Here is a 20,373-nt window from a genome sequence, read left to right on the forward strand (position 1 = left end):
ATGGGCACCTGACAAATGACTGATCTTCCTAGTAGTCTGTCTCATTCCGTATTAATAAGAACCACATTCAACAATACATTCAGGAATGACATGTTGTCAAGTCAACTAGCATTGACTGGTGCGGTGATGTTATATTTTGATGTCCATAAATTTGAAACCAACTTAGCAATTTAAAAAATAATGCAGATGTTCTTGTGCAGAAAAGAGAGTGTGCAGAAGACATAGAGGACATGAAGAGGCATGGGAAGGCTAGAAAAGGACAGTGAAAACGAAAAAAGGATGTTGATTGTTTAAGTCAGCTACCCATAAATACTGCTTTCCTTAATATCCAGAAAAGAAGTAGAGCAAAAATACTCTACAGTCAGCACTTAACACTGATATGATAATGAAATATTCACCATATTTATCATAAGGTACAAAATTGATAGAAAACACTTCAATCTTGCTACAGAGACCAAACTTCCTGAGAAACTCATACATGAAGCCATAGTCACAGTGAAAGTGACCTACAACTTACTCTAGATAGACTCCCGGGGCAACTGAACAATTGGGACACAGCAACAGGCTGGAAAAAAACCTGACTCAACAGTGTGACACTGTTAAAAAAGCAAACATAATTCTGGGATGCATTAAGAGGAGTGCTGTGAGCATGACACAAGAATTCTTCCGCTCTACTCTTTACTGTTTAGGCCTTGGTTGGAGTACTGTTTCCAGTATTGGTACCACATTCTAAGAAAGATGTGGATAAATGAGACAGGGTACAGAGAAGAGCAACTAAAATAAATAATTAAAGGTCTAGAAACAATGACCTAGGAGAGAAGATTAAAAGAATTGGGCCTGTTTAATTTGGGAAAGAGAAGGCTGAGAGAGGACATGATAGCAGCTTTCAAGTACCTAAAAGGGCGTAACAAGGAGGAGGGAGAACAATTATTCTCTTTAGCCTGTGATGATAGGACAAGAAGCAATGGGCTTAAACTGCAGCAAGGGAAGTTTAGATTGGACATTAGGAGAAATCTCCTAACTGTCAGGGTGGTTAAGTCCTGGAATAAATTGCCTAGGATGGCTGTAGAATCTCCACCACTGGAGATACTTAAGAACAGGTTGGATAAATATCTAACAGGGATGGTCTAGGTCATGGTTTCCCAAACTGGAGCGTGTGCCCCCCTGGGGGAGGGGAGGGTGTGAAGAAATTCCAAGGTGGGGGTCAAGACAACCCAGCACCCCGCCATCATTCCCCCTCCTGAAGAAAGAGCTATCCTTTGCTTCCAGCTCTCAGCCCCTGCCATTTTATGTGGGTGACCTAGCACAGGCGCTATAAAAATGCACGCAGCTGGCAAAGACTCATGTGGAGCTAGCTGCCTTCTGCAAAGATGAGAGAGTGTGGCTTGTATGGGGGAGGAGAAGAACGGGGTTAGATGGAGGACTGGGGGGTGGCCTGGCTCAGGTGAGGGGGATGGAGTAAGAATGGGGGGCTGGTGATGCCTGGCTTTGTGGGATGGGGTGGCTCAGGCAGAGGGGCTTGGCTGGCCAGCCAGCTTGTGGGACTCATGGTGCTCAGGCAGCTGGCCCCAACATCGCAGGGTTCAGGCAGCTCAGACTGGCTGCTGGCCCCAGCAGCACGAGGCTCAGGCATCTCAGGCTAGTGGGTGGGCAGCTGGCCCCAGAAGCATGAGGCTCCAATGGCTTGGACTGGTAGGCAGATGGCTGGCCCCAGCAATGTGGGGCTCGGTTGGACGGCTCAGACAGCTGTCCCATAGCTGGGGCGGGCGGCTGGTAGGCAGGCAGCTGGCACAGTAGCATGGGGCACAGGCAGCCAGTGGGCTAGCAGGAGGCTGGCCCAGGTGGCTAGCAGGGGGGTGGGTGGCTGGCACCAGCAGCACAGGGCTCAGGTGGGTGGCTCTGGCAGCACAGGTCTCAGGCGGGTGGGTGGCTTTCGTGGTCAGTTCCGGTGACTGGCATGGGATTCAGGTGGTTGGCCAGCTGGGGCTGCACCAAGCAGCTTCCGGGGCCAAGAAAAACTATTTGTGCTGATTTTAATTTTAAATAACATTTTTATATCAAGTTTTTGTGTTTATGTAAAATTAGGAATTGAATTTCTTGTTCAAAGAGGGTTGGATGATGGTAAAGAAGAGGTGGGGGGCATGAGGGTTTCTCAAAAATCAAAAGTGGGGCGTGATGCTGAAAAGTTTGAGAACCACTGGTCTAGATGGTGCTTGCTTTTGCCAGGAGTGCAGGAGACTGGATTTGATGACCTCTTGAGGTCCCGTCCAGTTCTAGTATTCTACTATTCTAAGAAGTCCTCTTCCAATCAGCTCCATCAATCATTATCGTTAAGACCCACTGATGGTACAGAAGCAGAGGTGATTAGTGCAGGGATTCCGGGATGGGAGAGACCACTGGCCACATGCTCCTACCCCTCCTCCTCCTCCTCCTCCTCTGACTAACTCCCTCCCCACCCATGCTCTGTCCATGCTCCTCCCCCCACCCATGCTCCATCCTCTTCCCACTCCTGCTCTGCTCCCGCCTGCCTCTTCTTTCAGAAGCGCCACACAGTTTCCAGTGAATGCCAGGGCAGTCCCTGCATCCCTCAGAGTGGTGTGACCTGAGCGCAGCACAAGGGAGGAAGCTCATGCAGCTCTCAGGCTGTACCATTCCAGGGGAGGGCCAGTGCTGTGGGGGAATGTGCATGTGACACCCCGCCCCCAACCCTATACACTTCCCACACATCCCCACTGTACAGAATGACAATCACTTTACATACCTTGGCAGTGCAGTCTGAAGTGATGCTTTGCTGGATCAGAAAATATGAAAGGGAAAGCAGGCCTTCAGAGGACTTTGACAAGGGATACACCATAAGCACACTAATGATCAGTCAACACAAACTGATGAGATACAATGCAGCATTGATAACATCCTTTTTGCATGACTGCAAAACATGGACAGTTTACCAGTCTTTGAGACAGTGAGCATCTTAAAAATTTTTACATTCACTGTCCAAGCACTGTTCTGAAAGATCACTGGCATGAAAAGGCAGCTGACATTAACATCCCTGAAAAAGCAAAACCAACCATCAACAATGCACTGAGCATTGAAAAGCTCAGATTAGATGGTTAGGTCATGTGATCAGATTGGGTGTTGACAGACAGACTCCCACCAAAAAAATTTTTTTGTCATAAACTGAAACTCAGAAAGCACAGGAGGGGTGGTCAGCAAACACACTTTCAAGACACCCATGACCAGAATCTGCCCTTAGGCAGCAAAAATAGTGATAGCTTTAATGATGTAGCCAAGGACAGACCTCAGTGGAGAGTGACTAATCAACAAAGGTCATAAACACGTTGGGGGAAGCCAATGTGAAAAACTGACTGAAGAAAAGGCCATACACTCATGCCAGATCTTCAGTGAGAGCCTGCATGTGCCTATATAATATTGGTTCATTATCTTGCTCCTCACAAATCAAACCATACAGCCCCATGAGAATATATAATGTTGTGAGGGCATTGTTGGGTATGCCAGACAAAAACACAAATTTACCCTTGCTTTTACAAATACCAGCTCAGCCCAAAAGCCGAGTGACTTTGCCTATACCTTGCCAAGCAGAACAGCTGAGTCATTGTGACAACATTGGCATCTTGCTACACAGATTGAGAAAGCCGAGAGAAAGGCCGATGTGTTTAGCTCCCGGGAATTGGAAAGTAGCACCCTGTGTCTTTTCTCTAGACATACTTGCTGACTTCAGCATCAATATCCCAGATGAGCCGCAAAAGGAGATCCCTTTGGATCCCTCGTGAGTTCAACGGGGCTTAAGTTCTGAAGTAATTTACAGAGCCTAAAATGAGAAATAATGATAATATGCTTCTCTGCTATCATACAGAAGGAATATGGGAGTTAAACCCATGGTGTTTTGCCTTTTTTTCGATTTAAGGATAGAAAAAAATTCAAATGGAGGGGCAGGCCCCTCTGAAAGTCTTAGATATAGTTTGCAGGCACCTCTATCTCCTGGGGTCCACGAACTACCTGTTGGAAAACACTGTTCTGTGGTAACAACAATCTTCCCGACTCCCTGGACATAGTCCACAGTCCAGAGGGTGAAAACCACGAGGTTAGACCATTCATGCTTGTAAAATGTTTCAAAATCCTACCTTTAAAAAAGCTGTGTAAATAAAAATATTATCGTCTCCATTCTCCATTACATCTTCACTTTCCCCAATGATTGTCCCGCTGCCCACCTCCACAATCTTTTGCTTCACAAAGAGTTATTTTTACAGATGGTTTTGATGATGCCATATGTTTATGAGCTCATGGAGAAGAGGCAGCTGTCATTCCAATGAATATGCCAAAGCATAACAGTTCCTTTGCTTCTGACAATAGGGTTGGTCACATAAACGATCAGTGCTCAATGCCAATACCCTTAGTAATAACGACCACAAACTTGCAAAGAAACATACAAAGGAGAGGACACAGTACTGCAGGTCTTTCCAAATAAACGGGGTATTTTTAACATTTTGGGGGCAGCATCAGCTACTTATTTGTAAGTTGAATCTCTCCAAAGAAGTCTGGTGACGCAATTTCTACCCAAGTTGTACAGGGAAAGGCAGTCAGTTTCCATAGCAATTCCACAGTCATTTTATGACCAGATGGAGCACATGCCCTGTGTTCCAGAACACAAAATGGGGCTGTTTATCCATCGCCAGTGATGGGAAAGGTCTAGTGGCAGCAGCAGTATGGGTTGGAGGAAAACAGTCGACACTTCTCCTCTGGGCCAAGTTTATTCCAAAGTATAAATTCAGGCCAGTGATACACGGGAAGGCAGAAACAGAAGGCTTAAAAATTCAGAACTGGGCCTAGTGCAGAGGACAGTAGAGTCCCATGAAAGAAAAGAACAGAGGTCTCTGGAAAGAGGGAAGCATGTCTTATCTCCCTTCTGATCTGAGAGGCTCATACATGATACACTATGAACCCTGGAGGGGGCACACATCAGTGTTTTGGGTTACAAACAGTCTGCGGTTCAGGTAGCATTTGCTTACAGTTCCTGCTACCACTGAAGAGATTGTTTCATTTTCATTCAAAAAAGTCTTATTAACGAGGAACATATGGCAGGAATGGGTTTGTTTTTAATCTTTTTAGACCCAAATACCTTTCTCTGTGGCTTCCTGAGGCGCCCAGTTCTTCCCGTACTCCCCTAAACAATATGATGCAGAAGACTGCCTAAATGCCCCAGGGACTGCAGTCCTGACTGGCGCAGGAGCTCTGCCAGACCCCAGTTATGTTTGAGGTGACAGTACTCTGAAGGCAGGGCCCTTCTCATGTCAGAATTATTTTGTTTAATGGAAATATTTTATAAATAATAATATGGGATATACACACAAAAACAGCAAATAAAAACATTTTAAAATGAAGAAATAATTGAACATAGTGCATGCAGCTATTTAGGACCAAAGGACTTAGCCACTGAAGTGAAGGGCAAAAATAAAATGCCATCATACTATTTTTTTTAAAGAAGGTATTTCCCTACCCAGCAAAATTGTATCAAAGCACACTACTTCCCCTTTCTGCATTATTTGGCTACCTTCTTTAGAGCAGGTATAGGATACAAATAAATGTTTTATGGCTAAGCCACAGACTTTGGGCTCTGAAGACCTCAGTTTTATTTCTAATGTTGCCACTGACCACTTGTGTGACCTTAGGCAACTCATTTAACCTCTCAGTGGCTCAGTTACACAGCTGTAAAATGGAGGTGGTGATAGTCACAGGAGTCCTTGTGAAGCAAAATCATTCACAGTCACAAAATACATTGAGATTCAGAGACAGAAATGCAAAGTGGTGTCTGAAACAGTTGTGCCAATCTCATCCCCTATTTTTTGTGGACTAGGATTAGAATACAGAAACACAGGCACAGCCACACAATAGAAGACTAAGATTTTTCTAAAGGTGTTGAGGTGCTTAAAGATATAATGCTTGGTGGGATTTATAAGAAGTATGTCAGCAAGTTAGTTGCCTAAGTGCCAGTAGGCATTTATGTGCCTATCCAGGTCCATATAGATTTTTGAAACTCTGGCCCCAGTTGTCCATCTGAGTGAATATGCCTGCCTTCAGCAATGGCCAACATCTAAAAGTTGTAAAGGAACAAACCAGATCCTACATACTTTGTTGCTTATCCCATTTCCAAAACTTTTTGATGGTAATAATGATTCAGCAATCAGCTTGTGGTTGTTCCTGCTCCACTGACAAGGAACCAAAGGAGGAGATACATGGCAGTCCCCCAAATGCACCTCTTCAATCCTCACAGGTACTTTTATGCTAATCCTCCTTCCTCAGCAGTCCTAGAAAAGGCCACAGCGGGTACACAAACAGGATACATTGTTTTGCCTACTGGCGTCACGGATCTATGGAATGTAGCTTTCAAAACAACATTTCACATTACCACTGTATACTAGATTTAGGTCTCCAAAGGTTTTCAAACTAGGAGAAATATATAAGGCCAGATTTGCATCTGTTATAAATTGGCATCACTCCAGTTACTCACACCAGCCAAGGACCTTTCCTGCAACATCCTGCCATATGGCTATTACCACTATCGGATTTACCAACAAAGGGTGTGATTTTAAACCACTTCAGTTAAACCAGTGCAAACTACTCTGTGGACAATTTTATTTTGGTGAAATCAGACTTATTTTGTCTGCTGGGAACAGATTTAAAATAAACCAAAGTATGCCACTATCAAATGCATAGTGAATTTAATATTAAAATAAATAGCATGGGGACTGCTGTCCTAACAGGAATATTGATTTTGAGATTTAATTCAGTAAAAATCTGAATTTAAAAAACACATTAAATGAAGTTACCAAAGACCTTTAAAATCCAGTGATCCTACCACTGAATTCCTCTCCACCTTGTTGTGCAGTACACAGGGCCTTAATCACAGCGTAACAATTGGTAAGTCGCTCACAGTAATCTGGCTATGCTTGGATTTTCCACAAGTTGATGGACAAAGTGTTCTTTTTCTTTTCTCTTCTCTTCTCTTCCCCGCCCAGCTAGGACAGTCATTTTGTCGAACTGCATGAACATTTTTCTCCTGATGAGGGGAGCTGGTAAATCAACAGTCACGCTCCCTGCTATTTCTATTAGACAAGAGATTCTTGATAGGAACGGATTACCCGGAAGTGAAGTTCTATTTCCCTGGCTCTCACTGCCATCAGCAATCAATTTGAAGTAAAGGTTCCACCCTGAAACTTACCATACAGAATTTGGGGACAAAAGCTAAACTCAATAAGAAAAAGTTGGCCTCAGCCATTACTCTGGGCCCAATTACTCCCCAGGGTTCTGCGTACGCTTCTCTGTACTGACTGCTGTCACTGGCGTCTTCTGCGTCAAATGAATAACCCCTCACCCTTTCTCACCCTTGAAGAGGAACGTGCTGGAGAGTCTGTTGTGGCTGTCAAGCTGAGAAAAATGGGCTACTGAGTACCACGAGGGGCCCATTGCTCCCTCTCATTCCTGCACTTAACAGTCTGTTATGAGACCAAGGAGAGCTGATGCAAAGGTAGGAAAAGCAAGAGATTCCTTCCTAATGCCAGCTAAAGCAACCTTTTTCTTACCTGAGGGGGACAGGAAATCACAGCATGGTGATTCAGCAATGGTTAAGGCACCAAGTGTATTTTGGAAGAAGGTCAGCACTAGGTTGCTGAACTATACCTTTTACCTATTTTTCCTCCACCACTATGAAGCTATGGAATGAGTAAAGCAACAGTTCTCAAACGGTGGGTCAGGACCCCAAAGTAGGTCATGATCTCCTTTAAATGGGGTTTCTAGGGCTGCCTTAGACTTTCTGGGGCCCAGAGTTGAAGCCTGAGCTCTGCTATCTAGGGCCAAAGCCAAAGCTGAAGGGCTTCAGGTCCGAGTGGTGGGGCCCAGCTTATAGGCCCACCACCTTGGGCTGAACCCCTTGATCTTCAGCTTTGGTTCCCCTGTTTGGAAACATAGGGCTCAGGCTTTGCCCCCCACACACACTGCATCTGGGGTGGGGGCATGCTCAAGTGGGCTCAGGGTTTGGCTCCCCCTCCTGGGGGCACAAAGTAACTTTTGTTGTCAGAACGAGGTCATGGTGCAAATGAAGTTTGAGAATCCCTGACGTAAAGCACAGGCAGCCATAGCATAGTCTTCATATGCAGCTCTGTCACTCTCCCTCAGCCCTGTCTAGCAAAGACCAGAACTCAGTGGAGGAGGGAAGCGCCATCTTGGCCTCTCTGCTGAGTACTCATTGTGGGGCGGGTTTCACAGCTGTGAAATTGGGCTCAGTCTAGCAATTCCCTTCCCATACAATCACAGGAATCTCATAACTATCACTACTGCCCTGGACTGGACTGAACCCATGGGAAGAGAAGCAATGGAATACTTTCTCTGCCCACCACAAAATGCTATACGGACTATGCTGATAGCAGCCACTAAAAACATACTCAGGGCTCCTGGTATTGGATGCACACGGCTATCAGTAAGACTGTTATTACACGTGAAGAATAATAAATGCTACTTCCTGGATTGATTCAGGTTGGGTTGAAGGAAGGGCACGGTGACCATCTGTCCCACATTTGGTGGGATGGTCCCTACTTGTTTTTTAAAAGGGCCTAATTGTCCCATATTCAGGCTCCTCCCCCGCTGGCCTTTTCCGCCAACTACTGCTGGCCAGATAGTACTCGGCTGCCATGTCTGTGCCACTTCCCTGGATCTCTGGGGGGGAGGGTGGGTGGCTGTCGCTTCCCCGGGGCTGGGGTGGGGAGCGTCAGTGTCTGCTGCCTCCTTCCTGGCTCCCTGGGGCCCGGCGGAGCCAGGATGAGCTGCCCCTCCCCCGTCATACCTCCCTATCCCATATTTGGGACAGGGAGATATGGTCGCCCTAGGGAAGGGAATCCCCTAGAAAGTTAAGATCTTTTTGCTTTTCACAGCTTTCCAGTCTCCTATTCTCTTCAACCATTGCCTCTGGGACAAAAATCCTAAACGCTAGAGGAGCAAGAGTAGGTGCTGCCCTAGGATGTCCACTCTCAAGTCATTTCTTCATTGATGAAACCTGGATCCCTTTGCTTTCAGGTATTATTTGCCCTTGAATATTTTTAGAGTATTAATGTAGATCAGGTAATATAATAATTTACCTGTATGTAGTGCTCTTTAGTCTTTGCAAACAGTAATTAGATAGGAGTCACATCAGCCTCCACTGAAATGTAGCCACCTCTGGTGAGAAACGGTTTAACAATACACACCATTACTACGTAACCATGTAGGTCAGCAGCTGAAGAATATGCAGCCAATTAAAATTGCAGAGAATTGATATTTGGCCAGCACATCAACATTAGATATGCCTAAGACCAGGGGTGATTTCACAAAACATCCTTGCCAGAGTTTTGATTTTGCTCAGCTAAAATCCTGGGTGGTTCAGATCTGGCTCCCAATATCACAATCTCCAAAAGGTGTAGGAAGGGAGATGGATAATTGACACAAATATGAATCCATCTGACATTAACATCTCCTTTCTTATAAAAAGGAACATGGGATCTTTAGAGAGCACAAGGAATCATCAGGGCTTTGGTTTTATAGCTCATCCAGAAAACAGCAAGTAAAGTCATACAAGTCAGTCATGCATTATAGATATACCCATATTCAGGATTGAATCAGTGCCCTTGTAGTTTATGCAGACATACCTGAGCTCAGATGTCAGAGCTGAGAAGCTGGGGCAGCATGTGTTTCGGTGCAAACTGTACAAACCCAACAATCACCTTGGGTAACTGCTCACAGAACTAACCTATACTATCCTGCTTCACTGCTCCTGTACATGAGCCCACTAGATGAAAGCTAGCTCAGGAATGTCTACTCACACTACAGTCATACCCCATGATTGCAGTATAGACATATCTTCAGAGGGAAACAGTGCCTCTGCATCACCAACCCACTTCCTACAACACCTACATGCGTGCGTGGAGATTTCTCGAAGGCAAGACTTCCCAAGACTTATAATCCTAATATATTAATAGGATTCCTGGCTTTGGTACATTAGTGGGCTTGACTGTTTTCTGACCCACCGAGTTCTTATTAACTTTCGGTTCATTTCTGCCCTCTTGAAAAATTAACTCATCCTTCCAGCTATACCGGCAAAGGAAACATTAAAAACAGAGTAACAGGCCAAAGGTAAACCATGCATAAGACCAAATATTGTGACGTCTATAGCTCTTCTAATCAAATAGGTTCTATGCCTATTGCTACCATGACCCTTTGAGGATCTCAGCCAGCAGGTGGAGGAAGGAAAAGAGGAGAGGACTCCACAAATCTATCCCCATTCACTTGGACAACATCCTTAATGAAAGCCTGCCCCTATGTCTGCAATGGCCTGTCTGTTAGTGTGCCCCACACAGCTGGGAGAACAATGACTTGTCCCAGAACTGGAAGCTGTGACCTAGTGAAACCAGCCTATACAGTATGTATAATATATTATCCATAGATTCAGAGGTGATAGGGTCAGAGGGTTTGTTTGAGCAGACTTACTGTGTTGCCCTCTGCCTCAGCTGTGACCACCTTATGAAGACTCCAGAAGCTCTTTGAAGAAAGAATGCCTTCTCCAGCCCAAAAAGAAATTGAAAGGGCATGGCTAATGAAAGCTTTTCTAGCCACCTCCCTCCTTTAAAGATGAAAGTTGGTCAGTGAATAAGGCAGCAAGTCACACCAACCTCCACTAAATATACCTATTATATCAATGCTTTGTTAAGTACAGTGATCTTAAGACCCCTCCATGGCTATGCATTAACCCCAAAAATCCAATCCTCTGGAATCTAAAGCCACTATGTAAAACAAATATCACAGAGGGAGCCAAGTTAGTTTGTGTCTTCAAAACCAATAAGAAGTCCTGTGGCACCTTATAGACTAACAGATATTTTGGAGCATAAGCTTTCATGGGCAAAGACCCGCTTCAAGACCAAGTGATCTACAGACAACACAGATTTATCGAGGAGGCATTTCTTTCTTCACCTTTGTTGAAAGGGACATAGATTCGTACCTCAGTCACATGCAACTGTCTACTTATGTGATTCATGAAGCATCAAGAAAATCTAGGTCAGGAATACGCACACATGCATGTGCTCCTGCCCACACATACTTTCCCTGTACCTCCCACAGTAAGGAAATAAACAACTGCCTCACCCTGAAAGTGCCTCGGACCAAATTGGATATGTAAATGCGTAAATATTCCGTGTCCAGACTGCCACTTCAGGAACTGGGAAACGTGCTACTAAAGATTCCAGTCAGAGGCTGACACTTTGCATTCTTCCACAGAGCTCAGCACTAGACCAGGAAGGGGGAAGCACTCCAAGGGACTGATATGACCAGACATGTCAGCAATTACACTTCAGTTGAAAGAATACGCATGTACATGCTTGAAAGGACCCATAACTTTAAACATTGCTTAGTTAAAGATACATGGGAATTTTTAAAAGACAGTAAGTTCTGCTTTAATTTGTGAAATTCCCAGACGATGGTGATGGAAAATAGTCACTGCTGCTCAAAATAGAGAAGAATTTCCGAAGTACAACATACAATCCAATACACATACTTATATCCCACACACATCAATAAAATCATCACGCAAATTAGAACAGAGAACTTTTATAATGCCTTCAAGAAACTCCTTAAAATCTGTCTATATATGACTAGCTGGACCCTGAAGCATCAGACAGGATTTAGCCTTAGGAGGAAACAATTTTTCACTCAGCGCTGCTGTCCCACAGGCTGGGAGAGGCACTCAAAAACAACAGCTACATCATTGTTCTCAGAAAGGCCACTCAAAGCTAGAAGAACGCCTGGAGCCTCACCTGTTTCTGAAAAATGGACTCTAACATGAGATGTGGGGGCTCAGCACCTCTTAAAATCTGACCCCAAAAGTCATTGTCCCTCTCTTCCATCTCTGGAAATTTAATGTAACTGCTAACTACTTGTGCACAGGCAGAAGAATTCTGGGTTACCATCTTCCTTTATGGATCTGTCAGTCATTCTTCATGTGACACAAGAGGTTGAACTCCTGTTGGCATCTTTCCTTTCATGTGAAATCCTAATTCTTCCATTTTATCAGTGAAAAACCTTTGTACACATCCAAGCCTTTAAGGAGGAAGAGACTCTAACACCAGCCCTGCATCTCTAGGCAATTTCATCTGTGTCGTGTCTTACTTCTTCAGTCATAGCTACAACATGTTGATGGCCAACAGCCACATTTATTACCAGAAGCCAGAATTCTTCCCTGTGCCTTTAAAGAGCAGATTTCTGCTCTTGGACTTTCAAAGGTGAACAGTGTCACTGAGAAGCACCTCCCATCCAAGCTCTAAGGACAGAGCGTAGAACCACATATTCCATGACAGAAGCCATTGATTTCTGCTATGTGCTCATACTGAATTCTGCTGGAAGCTGGAAATTCTACAGCAGCATAAAATACATAGAGAAAATGCAAATACAGAAGATTCTATTGAATTAGAAATCACAAAATTGATTATTTCATTCATATTCATATTTAATTCAATAGTAACCTGTGCATATGAATGTTTACCCCACACATACATATATTTAGTGCTTTCATGCTAATGCAGAATTTCCACTCAGCCAAAGGAATACACAGAGCTATGAGTACAAGCAGCAAATTGGCTTATATGCCATGACAACTGTCTACACATGAGATGTGTCTGATTGGGCTGCTGCCAAAGCCCTGGTTCAAATACACCGGTTACTGTTGTATCTTGCGTGCACCCCAAGAAAAGGAAGAAGAAAGCTGGAAACACTTACGCAAGGCATGCCATTCATCCTGGCGGATTGTCTTTGTGATGTTGTAGGTAAGGTTCTTGGGAATTGTTGCTGAGGAGTAATGGTACTTGATGTACGTGCACTGATCAACTGCTCCTGTGATAAGCAAAAATAAAAATAAATAGAATATTGTTAAATAAGAGCAATGCATTCTTCCACTCACAGCCCTTTGCTACCAAAACAACAAAGCGTGAGAGCCAAATTAACTCCTTGGGTAACTCAATTGAATCTACTGGGGCTGCTAGGCCTGTCTTTGACTTACTCAGGCTAACCCACTTGAAGATATGGAAGGCATGCTTTTTTTCTCTGTCCTTCAGTAACAAAAAGCATAGTACAGCAGATGCCAAATGATAAATTAATTATAAAGAAGATTCTCACATGATGTTTCCTCTGAGAAGAGGAAGGATACAGAACCACACATGACAGTAACAGCCATGCATCTTCCTGTAGTAGCTCACAGACCATAATGATGCCTACGGCAATTATGAACCAGAATAGAACAAAACCATGAAGCAGCAGCATCACATGATGAACAAAAAACAACAAACTTCAAACTTAAACATGAATGGTGGGCATTGTACCCAGTTTATCGTGTAGCTGAGATTTCATCTACAGTCTATGGAAGCAGCTGTATGTGATAATATTTTTTTGTTCTGTTTGATGAGGTAGGTACCGGATTTTTTATAGCCATTCTCATTTTCCCACAGTAATCCCCACTGCAAGCTTTGGTCTTCTGCTGAACCTCATCTTAGAGAGGATAATACCCATGGAAGCAATGTGTTTGCTTTAGCCACAGGCTCCCCACAACTGGTGCATTATCCAATGTTTGCTTCTGATCAGTAACACACAGCTCAAGTCTGGCATGGGGAAACCCACAGATACCCACAAAATTGTAGGGCTCCCCACACAGAAGTTCTGTGATGCAAAGATGATTGCAATGCCAGCAGGGTTTCTTAACATCCCTTTTCCTGACACACACCAGCTTCACTCACCCACAACCTCTCTTTCCTCAGACCATTTTGCTAAGCAATTAGAGTTTGACTGAGAGCCCACTAACTTTGACCTCCATGAATTTTGGATCACGTCCTCAATAAATAAGTAGGTATTCTCAGTGTTATGGGCCATGCTCAGTTCACCAGGTGAAGAAGAGACAGACTCTGTTAACTGTTGTTTCTCTGATTGACACTCAAAAGATGACAGAAAAAATACACTAAATGAAAAAATAAGCCATGCACCAATAAAATAAAGAAGAAAACGATGCAAGTACATACTAGGACCAGGAATGGTGTATCCACCATTAGCACCAAGATAAAAGACATTAATACAGGATACCAAGGATCTTCCCTTTTAGCTCCGAAGAGTTAAACATGCTTTCACCATTTGCCTCTGGAAGTTTAGGTTTCAAGCTGCCTCATGTCATAAACGTTACTTGGCACAAACTGAAACAATGCACCATGGATTCAGCATATGAATAAAACATCATGCAACAAAATTATTAGTTACAACCCAGACTGTTAGCATCTTCTGAAGTTACTGCAGCACAAACATTGGAGGTCCTCGCTGTTTGCTTTTCTTAACTGTTCTTTGCATTCTGCCTTTGACAGCAATTAGATTAGACAAAACCAAACATTATAGGGAAAAAAGGCAAAATATTTACATATGTATCCGCCTGCCCTGACAGCGTGATGGGTTTCAGTGCATGCCTACACCATCTGGGCACAGAATGTACGCCCAGAATGAAAGTTTCAAACCAAGAATAGTACTTAAAAAAAGAAAGCTACTGTGGAAAGATTTTTTTTTTTTTAATTGCAACCTCCTTAGTGACAAACTTTACATCTTCCTGCCATTTTGGAAAAGCCCTCTGCTCTCTTTTGCTCAGCTACATTCAGGGTTCAGAAGTTTTGGAAGAAAAATGGAAATTGCTTATTTGTCTAGAAACAAACTTCATGTTATCAGATACCTATCCAGAGAGAGGAGTTACCTAGAACAGCAACAAGGAGCACAGATCCACTACTCAAAAAGATAACATTGCATTCCCTTACAAATATTAGTAAATGGAATCAGCACTAATGGGCTGTAGTAACACCCTGTGTGATACTGACCACCCTCCATTCCCATTGCAGTGATTAAGTGTTAGTGGCTCTCAGCACTTTCCATAAGAACGGCCATACTGGGTCAGACCAAAGGTCCATCCAGCCCAGTATCCCGTCTGCCGACAGTGGCCAATGCCAGGTGCCCCAGAGAAGGAGAACAGAAGACAATGATCAAGTGATTTATCTCCTGCCATCCATCTCCTGCCCTTGTACTGAAGGCTAGGGCACCATACTTTACCCCTGGCTAATAGCCATTTATGGACCTAACCTGCAAAAATTTATCGAGCTCTTTTTTAAACCCTAATAGAGTCCTGGCCTTCACAGCCTCCTCCGGCAAGGAGTTCCACAGGTTGACTGTGCACTGTGTGAAGAAAAATTTCCTTTTATTAGTTTTGAACCTACTACCCATAAATTTCATTTGGTGTCCCCTAGTTCTTGTATTATGGGAAAAGGTAAATAATTTTTCTATATTCACTTTCTCCACACCATTCATGATTTTATATACCTCTATCATATCGCCCCTCAATCGCCTCTTTTCCAGACTGAAAACTCCCAGTCTCTCTAGCCTCTCCCCATATGGGACCCGTTCCAAACCCCTAATCATCTTAGTCGCCCTTTTCTGAACCTTTTCTAATGCCAATATATCTTTTTTGAGGTGAGGAGACCACATCTGCACGCAGTACTCAAGATGTGGGCATACCATAGTTTTATATAGGGGAAGTATGATATCTTTTGTCTTATTATCTATCCCTTTTTTAATAATTCCTAACATCCTATTTGCTTTACTAACTGCCGCTGCACACTGCATGGATGTCTTCAGAGAACTATCCACTATAACTCCAAGATCCCCTTCCTGATCTGTCGTAGCTAAATTAGACCCCATCATGTTGTACGTGTAATTTGGGTTATTTTTTCCAACATGCATTACCTTACACTTACCCACATTAAATTTCATTTGCCATTTTGCTGCCCAATCACTCAGTTTGCTGAGATCTTTTTGTAGTTCTTCACAATCTGTTTTGGTTTTGACTGTCCTGAACAACTTGGTGTCATCTGCAAACTTTGCCATCTCACTGCTTACCTCATTTTCTAGATCATTGATGAACAAGTTGAACAGGATCGGTCCCAGGACTGAGCCCTGGGGAACACCACTAGTTACCCTCCTCCATTGTGAAAATTTACCATTTATTCCAACCCTTTGTTTTCTGTCTTTTAACCAATTCCCGATCCATGAAAGGATCTTTCCTCCTATCCCATGACTGCCTAATTTACATAAAAGCCTTTGGTATGGGACCGTGTCAAAGGCTTTCTGGAAATCTAGGTATATTATGTCCACTGGGTGCCCCTTGTCCACATGTTTATTAACCCCTTCAAAGAATTCTAATAGATTAGTTAGACACGACTTCCCTCTGCAGTAACCATGCTGACTTTTGCCCAACAATTTGTGCTCTTCTATGTGCCTTGCAATTTTATTCTTTCCTAGTGTTTCTACTAATTTGCCTGGTACTGATGTTAAACTTATCGGTCTATAATTGCCAGGGTCTCCTCTAGAGCCTTTTTTAAATATTGGCGTTATATTGGCCGTCTTCCAGTCATTTGGTACCGAAGCGGATTTAAAGGATAGGTTACAAACCACTGTTAATAACTCCGCAATTTCACATTTGAGTTCTTTCAGAACCCTTGGGTGAATACCGTCTGGTCCTGGAGACTTGTTACTATTCAGCTTATCAATTAACTCCAAAACCTCCTCTAATGTCACTTCAATCTGGGAGAGTTCCTCAGATTTGTCACCTAAAAAGGCTGGCTCAGATTTAGGAACCTCTGTAACATCCTCAGCCGTGAAGACTGAAGCAAAGAAATCATCTAATCGCTCCGCAATGGCACTGTCTTCCTTGATCGCTCCTTTTATATCTTTATCGTCCAAGGGCCCCACTGATTTTTTAGCGGGCTTCCTGCTTCTAATGTATTTAAAAAACATTTTACTATCATTTTTTGAATTTTTGGCTAGCTGTTCCTCAAAATCTTTTTTGGCTTTTCTTACTACATTATGACACTTAATTTGGGAGTGTTTATGTTCCTTTCTATTTTCCTCACTAGGATTTGACTTCCACTTTTTAAAAGCTGCCCTTTTCTCTCTCACTGCCTTTTTAACATGGCTGTTAAGCCATGGTGGTTCTTTGTTAGGTCTCTTACTGTGTTTTTTTATTTGGGGTATACATTAAAGTTGGGCCTCTAGTATGGTGTCTTTAAACAGTTTCCATGCAGCTTCCAGGGATTTTAGTTTAGTTACTCTACCTTTTAGTTTCTGTTTAACTAGCTTCCTCATTTTAGTGTAATTCCCCTTTTTGAAATTAAATGCCAGAGTGTTTGACCGCTGCGGTGTTCTTCCCAACACAGGAATATTAACAGTTATTATATTGTGGTCACTATTTCCAAGCGGTCCAGTAACAGTTACCTCTTGGACCAGATCCTGCATTCCAGTCAGGACTAGATCAAGAATTGACTCTCCCCTTGTGGGTTCCTGTACTAGCTGCTCCAAGAAGCAGTCATTTAAGGCACCAAGAAATTTAATCTCTGAATCCCGTCCTCAGGTGACATGTACCCAATCAATATGGGGATAATTGAAATCTCCTATTATTACTGTGCTTTTTATTGTGATAGCCTCTCTAATCTCCCTTAACATTTCAGCATCACTATCACTGTCCTGGTTAGGTGGTCGGTAATATATTCCAAATGCCATATTCATATTAGAGGAATGAATTGTTATCCATAATGATTCTATGGAACATTTTGATTCCTTTAGGATTTTTGTTTCATTAGATTCTATATTATCCTTCACATATAGTACCACTCCGCCACCCGCACGACCTGTTCTGTTTTTCCGATATAATTTATATCCCGGTATGATAGTGTCCCACTGATTGTCCTCATTCCACCATGTTTCTGTGATGCCTATTATGTCAACTTCCTCCTTTGATATGAGGTACTCCAGTTCACCCATCTTATTAGACAGACTCCTAGCATTTGTGTAAAAGCACTTTAAAAAACTACCACTATTTATATGTCCACCTTTCACAGACGCCTTGGATTTTTTTATATGCGATTGTTTCACATCTGATCTTGCCCATATATTATTTCCCACATTCCCTAACCGCCTAACTTCTAGGGAATCCCTATCTATGGAGCCTCGTGTAAGAGAAGTTTCCGTCCGATCCACGTGCTCCCCCGCACCAATCAGCTTTCCCCCACCTCTTCATTTAAAAACTGCTCTATGACCTTTTTAATGTTTAATGCCAGCAGCCTGGATCCACCTTGATTTAGGTGGAGCCCATCATTCCTGTATAGGCTCCCCCTACCCCAAAAGTGTCCCTAGTTCCTAATAAATCTAAACCCCTCTTCCCTACACCATCGTCTCATCCACACATTGAGACTCTGGAGTTCTGCCTGTCTATCTGGCCCTGCGCGTGGAACTGGAAGCATTTCAGAGAATACCACCATAGATGTTCTGGATTTCAGTCTCTTTCCTAGTAACCTAAATTTGGCCTCCAGAACATCTCTTCTACCCTTCCCTATGTCATTGGTACCGACATGTACCACGACCACCGGCTCCTCCCCAGCACTGCCCATAAGTCTGTCTAGATGTCTCGAGAGATCTGCAACCTTCGCACCAGGCAGGCAAGTCACCATACGGTTCTCCCAGTCATCACAAACCCAACTATCTATATTTCCAACATCAAATTGTAAGGAGAGAAAGAGACTATTACCTCAATTCAGATGTCAATGAGATTTAAGCATAAGCCTCACTGTTGTCCTGAACAGGAATGTGTTTCTCCACAAAAGGCCTGTGTTTGCAGTGCTAATTGATGAATTAAAATATACAGCATTTATGGTGAATAAAATTTGTCAGTACTGTAGTTTGGTGAGTAGAATACCAACCCCCCCTGTGCCTACAGAATTTAAAAGGCCACAGAGAATGTAGTACAGAATATGTCAGAACCATGTTTGATTAACTGACCAACACACTTGTATTATTGCAGACTATACAACACAATCAACTGGTGTGGAAAAAAAAGTGCGGCTGTGACTGCCTTCTACTGACAATCTCTGACGTTTTTTGAAGTGTTCTAGCCATGTTGTTCCCAGGATACGAGGAAGACAAGATGTGTGAGGCAGCATATTTTACTGGACCAACTTCAGCTGGCGAGAAAGGGAAGCTTTTGAACTACACAGATCTCTTCTTCAGATCTGACAGACCGGGGAGATGAGCTGTAATGAGCTACACTCGAAGTTTCTTCATCAAATTTATCAAATGTTTCCTGCATCCAGAAATAAACTCAAATTGTCACTCTGACCTTGCTTACACAAGTGTAGATCTCAGGAACTTCACTGCAGTCAGTGGAATTGCACTGGTTTGAAACTGGGAGAAAAGAATTCACCTCTAAACTTCCAAAAAGGTTTCCTTTGTCCAAGTCTCTAAAGAAAGTCAACAAGATGACGACTTTGGGATAACAGTGTTTAAATACTTCACGAGAGAGATTGTGCCTTTCACCCCTCCAAGGGTCTAGCTCAGGGGTAAACAACCTTTCGGAGGCAGGGTGCCAAAATTTGACCTTTTGACCTCTATGTATGGTCCAAGTGCTGGTGATACTTTTTAAAGTCACCAATAGTCCTACTAATAACTTCATTAATAAATAAATGAAGATGCAGAACTTTTCCGTTTAAGTGGTGGTTGGCAGCATTAGCTGGTTGTTTGTTAATCCGCAGGTGGCATGGCTTTGAACAAGATCCTGGCTGCATGAGGGAGGAGGGGCGGTGCTTAGCTCCCACCTTGCATGCCAATGAAAATCAGCTCGCATGCCACTCCCAACCTAGCTCATATTGCAAATTATCAAGTCCTCTGAGTACACCTAGGAGAATGACATCATTCACTACAGCTGGGCCCAAAACTATTTCCCTCATGGAAAGCGCCCTGAAAATCCCTGCACTGTCATGTAACTGTCTCTTTTCTTTTCATAGAAAAACTTGAAAACCCTTTCCTTTATCCCCACTGAATGAGGTGCCTCGAGCCCATCACATTGATGCACAAAGATTTAATTCTGCTACAGCTCACAGAGATTCACATTAAGATCATGTATCTGGGCCAGGGATGGATTTACAGGCAGGTGACCTAGGTGACTGCCTGGGATACTGGGCAGGAGATGGGGAGAAGTAATGGGACAAGCATGCTGATTTTGTTGTTAGCAACAAAAGGGAAAACAGAATGTTTGAAGTAACATGTTTTGGATATTCCATATGCGGATTCTTTTTTCCACTGACCTCTTAGAATGTTCTGGACGTTTGTAGTCTCTTATGGAGCCTTCAGGACTTTCTGAGAACTCCATTTTCCTCCAACCTCCTCGAAAGCTGTCAGCTCTGCCCTTGTGAGTATGTAAAGAGGGAAGGGCATTGCCAGTCA

At 43.3% G+C, this 20,373-nt stretch overlaps 1 protein-coding gene across 1 annotated transcript in view; it reads right to left on the reverse strand.

The window, feature by feature from the left end:
- Nucleotides 1-20,373, reverse strand: part of TMEM178B (transmembrane protein 178B) — a 386,225-nt gene that overhangs the window by 271,397 nt on the left and 94,455 nt on the right. Inside the window, exon 2 of the mRNA XM_075007038.1 lies at nucleotides 12,808-12,921. Coding sequence (XP_074863139.1) covers nucleotides 12,808-12,921 — 114 coding nt within the window. The remainder of the gene's footprint in view (nucleotides 1-12,807; nucleotides 12,922-20,373) is intronic.

Source organism: Carettochelys insculpta, chromosome 1 (assembly GCF_033958435.1).
Source record: "Carettochelys insculpta isolate YL-2023 chromosome 1, ASM3395843v1, whole genome shotgun sequence".
In the NCBI taxonomy this organism is placed as follows: Eukaryota; Metazoa; Chordata; order Testudines; family Carettochelyidae; genus Carettochelys; species Carettochelys insculpta.